This window comes from Puntigrus tetrazona, chromosome 2 (genome assembly GCF_018831695.1).
Source record: "Puntigrus tetrazona isolate hp1 chromosome 2, ASM1883169v1, whole genome shotgun sequence".
NCBI classification, from domain to species: Eukaryota; Metazoa; Chordata; class Actinopteri; order Cypriniformes; family Cyprinidae; genus Puntigrus; species Puntigrus tetrazona.
The window spans coordinates 511,127-525,367 of NC_056700.1; the positions used below are offsets into that span (position 1 = coordinate 511,127).

General features: G+C 35.0%; 1 protein-coding gene across 1 annotated transcript in view; it reads right to left on the reverse strand.

The window, feature by feature from the left end:
• LOC122325042 (epidermal growth factor receptor-like) overlaps window positions 1-4,598 on the reverse strand; it is a 47,129-nt gene extending 42,531 nt beyond the window's left edge. Inside the window, 1 exon segment of the mRNA XM_043219876.1 lies at window positions 4,473-4,598. Coding sequence (XP_043075811.1) covers window positions 4,473-4,551 — 79 coding nt within the window. The 5' untranslated portion in view covers window positions 4,552-4,598.
• Between the last annotated feature and the right edge of the window lie 9,643 nt (window positions 4,599-14,241).

Here is a 14,241-nt window from a genome sequence, read left to right on the forward strand (position 1 = left end):
ACTGGCTAAACAATTGAGAATCCCAATGGAGAACATTGATGGTCTCCAGCCATTACTGGAAGAACTGACAATGATGGCTTTCTGAAGGAGGATCTGTGACTGCAAAAGAGGACAATCGGATTATGGTGCACATTTTATCTTTCTTATGACAAATCGAAAAGGCTATTTATCATAGTAAACAAGTTAAATTGGCAGACCTGGGTAACATGGAGGGATGTGCAACCTGTGCTTTAAAATTAGGTGAGCCTGTAATTATGAAAATGGCCTGTCTTTGTTACATTTTATAAGGTGTTGGTATCAGTGTTGGCAAGGATGTCAGGGTGTTTTCTAGACAAAATCTAAATGGTATGATGCCCGAGGCTGAATAGGCAAGATACTCATAAGAGTGCAAAACAAATCCATCTATGACCTTCACTGTTAACAAGAAACAAATTCAGAATTCTTGTAAATAAATGAGAGAGACATGAGATAAACAGAATTCCCAATAGGAGAATTAATCGCGGATAAACAGATAATGACTTAAAAATGACTATAAAAATATATATATATATATATATATATATATATATATATATATATATATATATATATATATATATATAACTTTTTCAGTGGAACACAAAAGAAGATTTGTATTGAAAAAATTGTATTAAATACAATGAAAATCAACATGGTCCAAACATTAAAACTTTTATATGGCCCAAATTATTCTTCTGAATATCTTCTTTTCATATAAAAAATAGTGCAATATGACACTAAGTAAATTGCGGCCGATTACATTTTTTGGTGAACTATTAAGACATCTACACTATAGCCTCTGACTTGTATATGGTCATGATATTTGCTATGACTAGATAATATGACATGCATATTTATAATAAAATTCTACTCCCAGCCAACCTCACACAAAATACTTTTTATGTATTTTCCTTTTCTATTCTTGTGAAACCCACAACAGCTAAAATAGTAGTTTTGTGTGATGAATTGAGTTGATTCATTCAAATGTCAGTTTAAATGATTCAAATAACCAAAGTCATATGGGTTTGTAGATGATGACAGAACATTCATATTTGTGGGAACTATCCCTTTAAAGGAAACTCTTTAAGATCATGCTCTTACTCACTGTCTTGAAAGTTCCTAAGCATTGCCAGCGTCTCAATAAAGAATGGTACAGCACATGATGGCTGTTTAATTTAACTGTTTTGAAATATTTGGGAGATCTGTCTTTTGGATCACAAACACAAGCAAGTTGTAAATGATTAGAAGAAGCCTGACTCAAGAAACAGACTCGTTTTCCTATTTTCTATTTCCCATTTTCTTCAGTCCAGAAGCATTTCAGGCCCCGAGAACACTTTGTCTGGGGCCCAAGGAAGATTCTGTCAGGTTCGATAGCGCACTTCAAATTCAAAGCAATGGACCAACCTACTGAGAATATTATTAGTAGTGCAGAAGATCAGCAGAAAAGGATGAATTATCCTAAAGAAGAAGCAGACTTGCGTATGAGACACAACATCTAATACAAAAAGCTGAATTCTGAATAAGAGATTACATTTTATATTTTGAGGTGAACTACACTTTCAAAGTTTTTTGATTTTCTGCAGCAGTTCTGCTGACATTTTAAATTTTAGATTAAAATCCTTTGACTGCAATAGGAATATATTGAGATGAGGAATGAGGGTGAAATACTAATGTATATTCCTCTGGACTGTTAAAAGAGTTGAACAAGCAAAAAGAAAAAATGTAGACATGAAAAAGCAGCAATTTGCTTTGTTAAAAGCTTTGGGTTTCGACTTTTCTAAAAGTACTGTACATAAATATGCTGACAAAACCCTATTCCAACATCTTTACTACTTTAACACCTTTATTATTTCAGCCAAAGCCCCAGACCCAGCAAACACAACTAAAGCTCATTTCACACGTATTTGTATGCTTTAACTCTGAGTCACCTCTGAGCCATCCGGACGAGACTCATAAGTGCCCGTAGAAGACCTGTGAGCACAGATGGACTACATTAAATCCCACTGCCTATATAGACAAAACTAATTTAAACACACAATGAAAACAAGTTTTGGGAACTTTCATTTTGGACTGAGTGAAGTTCAGTAAAACAGGAATAACACACAATAAACTTGTGTCTAAAGAGTATGCTCCTATCTGCTTTAAAAAAGCTTTAATTTAGAGTCCATCCCTATATCTGAAGAAAAAAGTTTTTTTCTGTTCTGCTCTGATAATATCTGCTTTGAAGCTACTTTTATTTAGGTAAAAATATACACTACAAAAACTAGATTTTTTTAAATATTAATGTTGCAACAAAGAGAGCAAATTAGAATGATTTAATGATTAAAAATAATTAATTTCAAGTTTAATAATGTTTCACAATATTACAGTTTCATGTTTTTGATTAAAAATGCAGCCTTGGTGAACAAAAGAGATATCTTTCAACAACATGAAAAAATTGTAATTTGTAATTCTTTTATCCTGTAGTGTATGTACTGCACCCCAAAGAGTCTTTAACAATTTCCAGCATCCATACCCACATATGGCTCTCACTGCACGGTGATTTAGGCGACCGCCTGAGAGACATTGTTCTAGGTCACAATGAGGCTGGACGTTATCCAGAGGTCAGTGCCACGCTAATGAAAAGAAAGACACATCTGAAAGTCCGTCATGTGGCTGGACTGATGACCAAATGTGGGACGTTTTACTGCAAATTCAAATATAGCTCGACATGGTGCACCTTCTGAAACAGCTACTTGGAATCTGGGCCAGCAATGCATTTATCTAGTATTTAACCTGGGCAGTCTATGAAGACTAAACAGCTGTTTCAGTCTCATATATAACAGATAGCTGCATTTCTCTGACCTTGGTGAGGCACAACAGGGAGCCCGAAAGACATTATAGGACGTCATGACTGTCCTCACTGATACTGTAATATGCCTGTCCTCTAAAACACTAGAGGCTGGAAAACTAGCAATCAGTGCAATTAACAATGACAATAAGTGACTATTTGTTTAATATTCTTCACATTTTACACCCTTTCTCTGTCTAACTTCCATACGTGGTGAAAGCAAAAGGTATCCAAGTGTGACAAGCGGTATGAACATGTACCATCGGTGATGATTGTCAAAGCAGAACTTACAGTATATTAAAGGAAAGGGATTTCTCTCTTGGCAGTGTTACTGTAAACCTGAATGAGCCCAAATGAGGAAGCAGACTGTAATAAAGTGATTTGTGCGTGCCCCATCTGCCAGTATTGGCATGGTCATGTGTTTACACGCAGGACACCCGTGCGATTATCTTAATAATATGCAAAGTGGCGTATAAACACACTTTAACTAATCTAATAAATGTGACAAACCCTAACATCGTAGATTTAATAAATGGATTTAGTTCGCTGAATTCATTTCAAAGAGAACGTTCATCCCATCGAGCACTAGATCTGCATATTAAAACATAATTTAGACAACCTAGAAAAAAATGCTTCGCGTGATAGAAGTCAAATTTAAGTTAAAATGACTGAACCAAGATGACTGCATTTGGTTAAACCAACAAAATCAGGGTCAGAGTAAATAAGGCAACAATTATTTTAACTATAAAAAATGCTTACGTACTAAAACCTACAATAAAAAATTCCAATTAAAAAGTTATTCAAATTTCACAACCATAGCTTTACTGCACTTTTCCTAACACTTTTAATTTAGTTATTCATTAATGTCGATGTCAAAAGTTATTAAGTTGAAACATAAAAGATGAGGTATAAACAAAAAGATTTAGGTAGGCTGACATCACACAGCAGTTAAAATTTTACAAAAAAAAATGCAATGTAAATGTCAAACAGAATAATAAAAAAAAAACCAATGTAGACTAAGCTATTTCTACCACATATCTACAGACACATATAACAATGTAATTACTGTTAGGTTTTTAAAATGTATTCATATTTTTAGCCAACTGCAATGTTACCAAACGAAACACGTTTTGGGTTGTCTGATAAAAACACTGTTATAATAATGCAAGAATCATCCTCTTCTCTCAACCTCTGCTCCGCAATTTGAATCCTGGCAGCGCCACGCAGTATTGCACAATAAAGCTAAAAAATCACAACCTTATTTAAAAAAAAACGTATGGGGTGGGGTCACATAACCTAAAATCTGGGTAAGTGAAAGGTTGAAAGTTCAAACCCAAGGACTGATAGAAACTCAGCCTCAGGTTGTTCCAGAACTGGCCAACCTCAATAAAAGCGTCAGTTAAAAACTACGCTACTTAGTTAGTATCCAAGTGGAAGTTCTCTGTGGGACAGTGAGCACAAACTTCACACTGTTCCCACGCTGACCGAGGCTTCTCCAAGCGCACATCTCTGAAGGTATGTGCTCCGTTCCCACAAAGCTTAAACTCTCTCTGTCTCTCTCTCTCTCTCTCTCAAAAGATTAAGCTTTAACCTTACACAACGAGCCGTTTCACAATACCCCTACCTTTCTTTTCCGGCGTCGCGCAGAAGCTCCATGAGAGCAGTAAGGTGAAAAACAATCCGATTTCAGTCGGTCTTGCCATTTCTCGCGTGTAAAAAACCTCTCAGGCTTCCTCCCATACTTAAAGGGCTCTTCTTTCAAGGGTTTCTGAATGTTCGGGGATCTTGCCTTCTCTTTGACAGCTCCTCCTCCGCGCTCGAGAACATCAGCGGCGAAAAGGCGAGTTCTGCGGGACGGGAGCCGAGCCCGTGACGTCAGCGGCAGGAGGGCTCGCGCGCGTGCTGAGCGCCGGACAGCTTCAGGTAGCTACTTATTGATCTCGAGGTCTGTGACATCATTCCGACAAACGAGGACCCGCAGGGAAGACAACAACACACGAACTGTTTTCGTCACAAACTACTCCGATAGCTTTTTGTCTGCAACAAATTACGTGTACAACTTTTCGCACTCTGTGACAAATAAACAGTTAAATAAATAAATAAAAATAAAAAGCGATGTTGTAACAGCTTAATCAACTGATGGATTGTGAAATAATGGAAATAGGCCTATATTGTGGTCATCAATATTTATATGTCCAGAATAGTAACAATATCTCCAACTGAAGAAGATGCTAGCCTATATTAGCAACGTGAACTTGGAAACAATTATTCTGCTCAGTTTTTATATGTCAGACGATTTATATCGATCTTCATCTGCCTAGAATTACAGTCTTACAAAATTCACCTCCTGTATTTTTATTAATTAATTAATTTATTAATTAATAACGCTTGTTATATGTTGCATTATTAACAAGAGTAACTGTTAATTCAAATTAAAACAGGCCTGCTAGCTATTTATCAACATCAACAAATATATGATTTCATATATGATGTATTTCACCCATTTAGGTCATTAGTCGGTTAAAGGGATAGTGTTACAACTCTCCCATTCCCACAGGATTTTGTCAATTCAGTGCACATTGCACGCATTATTATTATTATTATTATTATTATTATTATTATTATTATTATTATAGTTTTATCTTTTTATTTGATTGTTTGTTAAATGAACCGAATCACTGGTAAATATAACACACCTCTGTATCGATATATTTGATTTACTCGCAGCAGTATCGATATATCGATACTTCGGGATCGACACACGCCCATCTCGGAAGCTGCCACGGGAGGTTATTTGTGGCGGTCAGTGTGAATATCGTATCAGGCTGCCGCAAATAAAGCTGCGTCTAAGAAACACTGGTTGATCAAGTTTGTCGCGTTGCTCAACGAGTCGACGGCGCGTGCGTGACAGTTACGCAATTTTCACAGATCAGAAAGCGTGGAAATTCAAAAGAGCGGAATTCGAATTTTATCTTCCTGGGCGGGTCGTAAGCCAGTAGTACGGAAAAATGCTGTTCGGTTACCAACATTCTTCTTTTGTGGATAAGAAAGGTTTAGAACAACCTAAGGATGATTCTGACCGGATCTATGGTGAAAAGGCATCACCCGGGCAATGCATTTTAATACATAAGAATGGCTGGCAACAAGAATTTGAAAGTTCTGTAGGAGAAACAGAGTCATTTGCAAAATCAGTGTCTTTGACGTAATTCTTGGAGTCTCTTTTATCTTCGGAAACCTCCCTTGTCTGTTGTGAATCGTCCATTGAGTCCTTTAAGAAATGACCGTGAAACGTGGCTGCATTCATTTGAGTTGCCACAGTAGCCAGACAGTGGTTTGGAGATGGAAAGCATCCAGGAAGTTTGTGTTCCCAAAGGTCACCAAAGATCAACTGACCACAAAGAATCTCGTGTTTCCTACTCAAACTCCACCGGGTCTTGAATAAACTGACCTTTGCGTCTATTTTGTTTTGTGTTTAAAGTATTAAAAAAATCGGCCCGTTTTAAAGTCTTCTCATTTGCAAAATAAAATAAAATAAACAAAGACAATGTTAAACTGAATTGATTGCCAGACGAATGTAAACATTAATAAATGTAACGAGTGCAATTATTGTTTGTTTTGGGGTATTTGCTTCGTTGGTGATACAGAACATCATTGGAAATATCGACTGCAACACCTTATTCGTTTCAAAAGTTGAGATTACGTCCAGCCACCCAATTACTGCATCTGTGCAATACTTGTGTCCTGATTTCTAAACAGAGTAACCCATTGCAATTCAGCTGGCAAACAGTTGAGCGGCACATTGATTCAGACTGTTTGAGTCTTAAAATGTGAATTATTTAAAAGATTTAATACGTTATAAAAAATCGTATTTCGCATCTATAACCTGAATGCATATCTGTCGAAATGGGTCTGATAAGCAGTTTTAATACTAAATTTTAATTTGTTCAGGTCACGTCACAACAGCATTACCTGAGAATGGATTACTGGCTGGCGTTAATAAGACTTTCAGAAATGGTCATTTCAGAAACCGAGAAGGCATGCAAATCTTAATAATATCCCTCGCTAGACTGCATGGGGACAAATACGAAAGACCTCATACGTCTCCGGTCATTTTTATGAGCGAATATTACATTACAGTTAGCTAATGTCTTGTTAAGTGGTTTTCACACAGGAAGTAATGGGCGTGGTTGAGTTTTGATTGATTATGGATGACAGGGACGGGTCATCAGAATAAAAAAAGAGAACCGGTATTAGCATCAGGTGGGCTGGGGGCGGTTTGAGATCTATATTGTTATTTAGCCACTAAGGCCACTAACCTGTTGCTGGAAAGTTCCAGGCTTTTTTGTCAGGCAGCGCAACCAATGGAAAAAATGTAAACATCAGGAGAGCTAAGACTTAAAGTCGAGATAGTCAAGATACGGTGAGAACACTCTGTCCTGTATGGAAATTTGCAGGAGCAGCAGTATCTAGAGTTCAGAATGGCTCAATCTAATATCTGTTATACGCTGTTTAAAAAGAGCGTTATTTTTAGCAGTGATGGATATGTTTGAGTACAGAAGGATTATCAAAACCATTCCAATACAAACAATAAAAGTTTCCAGCGATATGAAACATCTCCGCTCAAGCAGGAACACTGCTTGTTTAAAAGCGATTAATGGACTGGAACTAACTCTTGAATAATGCAGCAGTCTATAAGCACATCTGTAAGACCACAAGACAATAAAATAATGCATATTACTCAGGGTGTGTCGTGAACATCAATGCTGATTACCACGTTTCCTTTATTAAAACTGAAATGTTAGAGCATGCTGGTATGATTTTTGAACACGGAAAAGGTTGACACTTTTTCACATTAAAAAGTGTAGTAACCACTGATTGCCCCTAATCTTTTTTGATGAGCCAAAGAAAGTGAACATAAATTGAAGCTAGTTATTGCAATACTGTATGAGAAAAAAGCAGGGTTAACGAGAATAAAAAAATCGTTTCGCTTTAGTATTCAACAGAAAAATCAAATTTATTGTCACTTTTTAGCGTGTCACATGACATAAAAACAAAACTTTCCCCAGGAATGAACACTAATGCATAGCAGACAGTCACAAGGACTAAGAAAACATTATATATTGACAATATTCAGACATTAGAGATACAGGTATATAGAGTAAAAACAAATGAACAGACATTAAATGAATAGGAGAAATTAGGTATGCTCTCCTTTGTATCATATTTATTCTCTAAGGGTGCACTTTGGTCAGATAAAATATACATATAAGTGCTGCCTTTTAATGATAATGCCCATGTGCCTTTGTACCTTTCTTTTCTGTTTATATAAATAAAATTTAGCTGCATTTGGATGATTAATTATTAGTGAAAAATATGGTGGTATTTTACTTTGGTTTATAAGTGAACATTATTAGCAACATTAGTAAACATGAAATAAGAATTTAACAAAACTTCTACAGCATTCAGTCATCTTAGTTAATGTTATTTTCAACTTGCATTAATGCATTAAAACTTAAAATAACAAAATGACACCTTATTGTAAAATGTTACCAAAAACTATATATGTTTAGTTATTACATTCTAAGTGAATATAGTAGGGTTTGTACACCCAGTGATGGATTGACCATATTTACACAGATTTCTGCTACAGCATTTACCAAGCAAAAAACATTTTACCTTCAGTTTTGCAACTTTATTTGTGAAACATACAAATGAGTAACATACGTGATGACATTTCTGATGCTACTCATCCAAAGTAAGCACATGTGCTTAAATTAAAAACAATTCGGCGTAATATGATGCCTGCTAGGCTACTATATGCTGAAGAACAACGGGCCCGTTAGACAATCTTTGTTTTTGCCTAATAATTAATGCTCAAAAAATCAAATATTTATAGCTCTCTGTAATCACATAATCAGGAACTGTTTTCATTGGCGAAGTCCAAACCGATGTCGGAAAAGCGAATTTAATCAGGAAGCATATGCGGATGCGTCTACGGTGAAAATATTAAATAGTAAAAGCTTGCTTCAATCCCTCATGTGCCAGAACGATTGGCTCAAGCCCCTCCCCTGTGACCGTCACATGACCCTTGTAAAGCCCTCAAAACATATTTAAGATTTATGTTTTCGGGCTACGTGTTCCATTATCTGGATTCATCAATTTGAACATAAACTAAATGTGACAACGTATTCGTCAGTCATGCATAAATCATAATCAGGTAAGATTTCCATGTCGTGCTAATAGACTAGCACTAGCACCGACTAACACTATTATAACTAACGTAACATTCAATTGTATTTGAGTCTCATACATTTTTCTCTAACTGAATAAAGCTTGCTCAACTAGGCATATTTTAACCATGTTCATGTACCGAAGGTTTGAGCATAAGACTACTGAAGGGAATGGGGAGATGCGCTGGCACATACTCTAAAGTTGTGGACATAAGGTGATTTACATACATTTGCACAGCACAATGCACTTATTTTATACACACACACACACTCCAAGCGCGGTCAGCAGGGTCAAGACTGATTCAGGATGCCATCTGGGTGCACACAAATTATTAACAACCTGTTATTGTTTGATATTATTTATTCATTAAATTGTTTTCATTAAGGCAAAGCAGGACTTAACAATAAATCTTAAGGTGTTAAAAGTGGTTTTGGGCTGGTTTGTGCTCTTCTTTAAATCTGGCAAAGAGACTTCGTCAGAGGGCTGAGACAAAGGAAACAGTGCGATTGTTTATTGATGCAGAAAATGAATGTGTGATTCCACCGTGCAGGAGATACAAGCTTGTTTTGCCGCTTTGATCTTGCAAGAGGACACCCAGCTGGACAGTGAAGAAAGACGTCCAAATCACAAAAATGACTTCGGACAGACAGATGAACAACAGGCTTAGCATACAATGAGGTCAATCAGAAATTTGTTTAGAAGTATAGATATAGTAATAGTACTTATCTGCAATTTTTGATCATCAAAGCATTGTTTTAGGACACACACATAGGCATATAAAACTTTAACAGTTACATTTAACAAGATAGTTGTTAGCCATTCCTAATTTTAAAAAAATTTAAATTTTTGTACATTTAAAGGATTACATTTCCTGTTTTACTTTATAAATTTTGATAAATAATACTTTTAAAAAAAATTATTTTTAATTTCTTTCTCGAACACAGAGAAGCACAAACCAAATCTACAAAACCATATAATAACAATAATCACATAACCAGGGTGAGTAAATGATGACAGTAAATTTAGAATTTTGGGTGAACTATCCCTTTAACTTTTATATATGCATATATAAATATATATAAATCATATTTTTTATATATATGCAATGAATTTGATTTATGGTAATTTAAAGAAAATATACATTTTGTATTAGAAATTTTCTTCAAATGCAATAAGTTTACAGTCTAAATATTGTTTTTATTTTTATTGTTTATGTTTACAGTGAAGTTAAGTTATCATCAACGTTTTCTTTTTATTCAGTGGTTTCTTCAATAGCACAATATGTTTACTAATTAAATGTAATAAAATATATGCAGTTGCACAAATGTAACAGCTTATCTTTTAGTAATTGTGTAATGCATTATTAGAATGTGCATTATAAACTGCTATCTTTTTCTGAGCAATACCAAATGAACTTAACGGCTTTCGGCTGCCATTGTTTTACAATATTCTGTATTATAATACGCTTTTTTGCTCCAGCTTTTTGCGCTTTCTTTGATCTGGTTTTGTGAAAACGACTCACTCCAGCACCTGCCATGACACGTGTATGGCGTTGATCTCAACCGCGGTTCATTCAAGCGTCCCCTTCACGATGTAGCCCTCTAACAAATCAGGAAGAGCGCTTCGTTTAGTGGTTCTCTAATTATTAAAGTAGCCACTGTGATTCGAAGAGCTGCTACAACGAAGGCCTGAATCTGCTGCAGGCGTCCAAACACAGAAGAGAAAATGATTGGAAGCTTAATTAGAAGGGAATGCGTCTATAACATTCATAGCAACTGTTCTCCTCAGGCTGTCTCGCCCTGCCCGACAATCATACGGGCGTTATTACATTTAGAGTGTGTATTAAACAAACATGACACCCAATTTCCCCTGCGTTCCAGCTTTCATTCACGAACAATTCATGCAGTGTGTTATTCCAAAGAAAAGCGATGATTGATTAAAATACAATAAGTTAATCTTCCTTTGAAACGTTCAATTATTAGCTCAAGTAGCATTATACACTTGCAGAAATAATATACTTTACGGTGCCAGTCTTTAAAAAATATACTTCACTGAATGCAATGTTTTCAGACATTGAAACAGTTATTTTAATTCGATTAAAATGTGATTCAGTGTAATCAGTTAAATTCCACCCTTACACTCAAGTTAATTTTTCTAGTACATAAAATTGCTATAAAATTTACCACTTTTGTCTTTGAATATACTAAATGCAATGGCAAGAAAAATTTGTTTTATTACACATAACATATTAACTTTAAGATAGAGCTTGGCAAGCCAGGACTAGGCATTAGTTAAATGGAGAGACATTTGGCGGCTTTGGGGCTTCTTTTCAGCTGGGAAAGCTCAAATTTTAGTCTAGGACTATCCTTAAAGACTTGCCTGTGAATATGAAATAACACTTCAGTTTAAATGATAATAAACACTAGTGCTTTAGCATGCCTTCAATTTAAGTGGAGTACCAAGTGCGTCAAAAAAACAAAAAAACATGAATTAAGCTGTTAACATGAGAGTACAGGATTTGGGGATTTGAAATGTATTCTTGTATGTTTAGCATTAAGCAAACATCGTTTTGAAACAGATGGCCTTTCTGCAGATACTATCAAAATATAAAAACAGCTGTTGTAGCAAACTTGCATTTGACACACTTTCAAGTATAACCAATTCAGATGGATCACATTCTACTGCATTTTGTTTTCACTTTGAAGATCCTTTTAGCTCTCTGTCACATTAAGTTATAAATATTATAAAAGTACATTATATAATGTTTTTAAATGACAAAAATTTAGAAGAGAGTAATGGTAGAAGGTCTGATATATTCTCTCGCGTGTCGGCGAGAATGTCAGTGGATAATTTAAGGCGACAGAAGATGCATACATCAAATTAACCACTGGGATATGGTGAATGGTGCTGTCATTTTGCACTCGACGCAGGCACTGTTTCTTGCTCTCTGTTTAAATTGGTGCGGCGTTGTACCAAAATACATCAGACGTTGCCAAGTAAGCTTGTCATAGCATGCATGTCACCATGGCTCCTCTTCTGGTTAAACAATAAATATCTGCAACTCATGTAACGGTAGCTTTTTAACTACTAGAGGCGGATCAGGTTAAGTTCACTACGCGCACTTTAAAGCGACTTTATGCAGTTTAAAGCAATATTGCAGGATTCGGTCCACTTAAAGAATCAGATTTCTGCGGCGTTATGTTAAAAAACCATGAAAACGTCATTTCTGACTTGTCACTCTAAAAAAAGCAAACAAACAAACAAACAAAACAGTATAGATGATATCATGGCGTGAATAATATGTGTTAACATGATTTGCGCATTATTATTATAAAATTATTTTGTTTGTTTAAAAGTTATATCCATATTTTCCATCAAAATTAAGTAATAATTTTAATGATTTTTTTTATTTAACTATATAAATGAGCCTAATGTAAATTATATATATATATATATATATATATATATATATATATATATATATATATATATATATATATATATATATATACAATTTCTATTTTCATTATTTTATTATTATTTTTGTAATCGATACTGAATATGCTAAATTAAAGCATTTTTAGATTCTTTTTATTTTGACTTTGTGTGCAATATAAAAATATCCAATTCTAGCATGCAGTACATTACTATGTCTTTTTCAGTAAAATGTCAAAAAAAAAAAACTGTTAAATTGATCACTGCTACTTTATTTTTTGTGTAAACGTATTTCACCTGACTGTGTATCTAAAGTACAGCATTGAGCAAATGATTACACTTGACTTTGTTATAAATTACCCAGAATACCTTTATATCAGATATATAACCAGAGGAGTCAATCTCATTTTAGGTTGAAGGCAACCTTTTTAAACCCTAACACCTTTTAAACCCTTTGTCCCTAACCCTTTAAACAATATAAGTTACAAATATTTTATATGTATTTATTTATTATCGATAGTTATAATTACTTGACACCTTTTAGTTGTCAAAGGTAAATGAACAACACCAAAGCCGCCATTATTAGCAGTAAATGCCCTTCTAAATGAGCGATCCATTGACTCATTCATTAAAAGATTTATTCAAAACAGCTGATTCGTTAGAAACGAAGCTGGCGAATGCTGTTATGAATGGCACTAAATCATTGACATTATTTAAAAAAAATAAATAAACACAGATTAATTCATTAACAAAATACACAGCGTTAAAACTCCCTTCGTAATTTACGTAAATAAATCATCATTTTCAATTAAAAATAAAATATTGTAGCCAATACGCTTCATTCAATTTTCAAAATAAATGTATATTATTTTTTTATATAAGGTTTTGGCTTGTAGACTTGCTCTAGCTTCTTAATGATTTGTGTGTTAATAATTAATAAAAGTCATAAACAACAGTTATTGAGTTTAGAGGAAAAAAACGTGTTTTGGAAGGATCTTGTGCGTGTTATTTAGATGCCACGATTCAGATGTCAGTTTGTATCTCTTTTTTCAGTTGAAAAGCAAAGTGTGATGACACAGAGGCAATTTGAATAATGATGCACACGCACACGCGCGCGCGCACACACACGCACACGCGCGCGCACACACAGTGTATGTCTTTTTGAGTCAAGACTTCTTCTTGCGTTATTGTCATTGAATTCCCATCGCATTTCAAGTGGCTGAGTGCAGCAGAGAGCAGTATCATCGTAATTGGTTTGTTTTTTCGGATCAGCTGATCAGACTAAATTGCAGTGTTCATCACCGGCTCCTCACCAGCACAACCTCTGTGTGAAAATTAAAACCTTGAGCTCATTTTTAATTGAGCGCTATTAATACCCACAAAACCAGAGGCCACCGCAGATGCCTCTTTATCTTCACTCTTTAATGTGCAGAAGCAGATGAATTCATTTTCCCATGACTGAGCTTTCAAGACCTCCCGGCATTGCTGGCCTGTCTAATGCTGTGATTTGTCTGTATTTGATCTGTATTAAATACGCATTTCAGACGTTTTAACGCTTTATTTTGTTGAAACGGCTTTTTTATTCTGATTATGCTGTAACTTAATAATTGTATTAACATTTTATTCTTTTCAAATAATGGTGACTTCATAATGTGATTTGTCTCTATTTTGTCTTTTCTTGCTCTCTGGCCACACACACACACACACACACACACATACACACACGC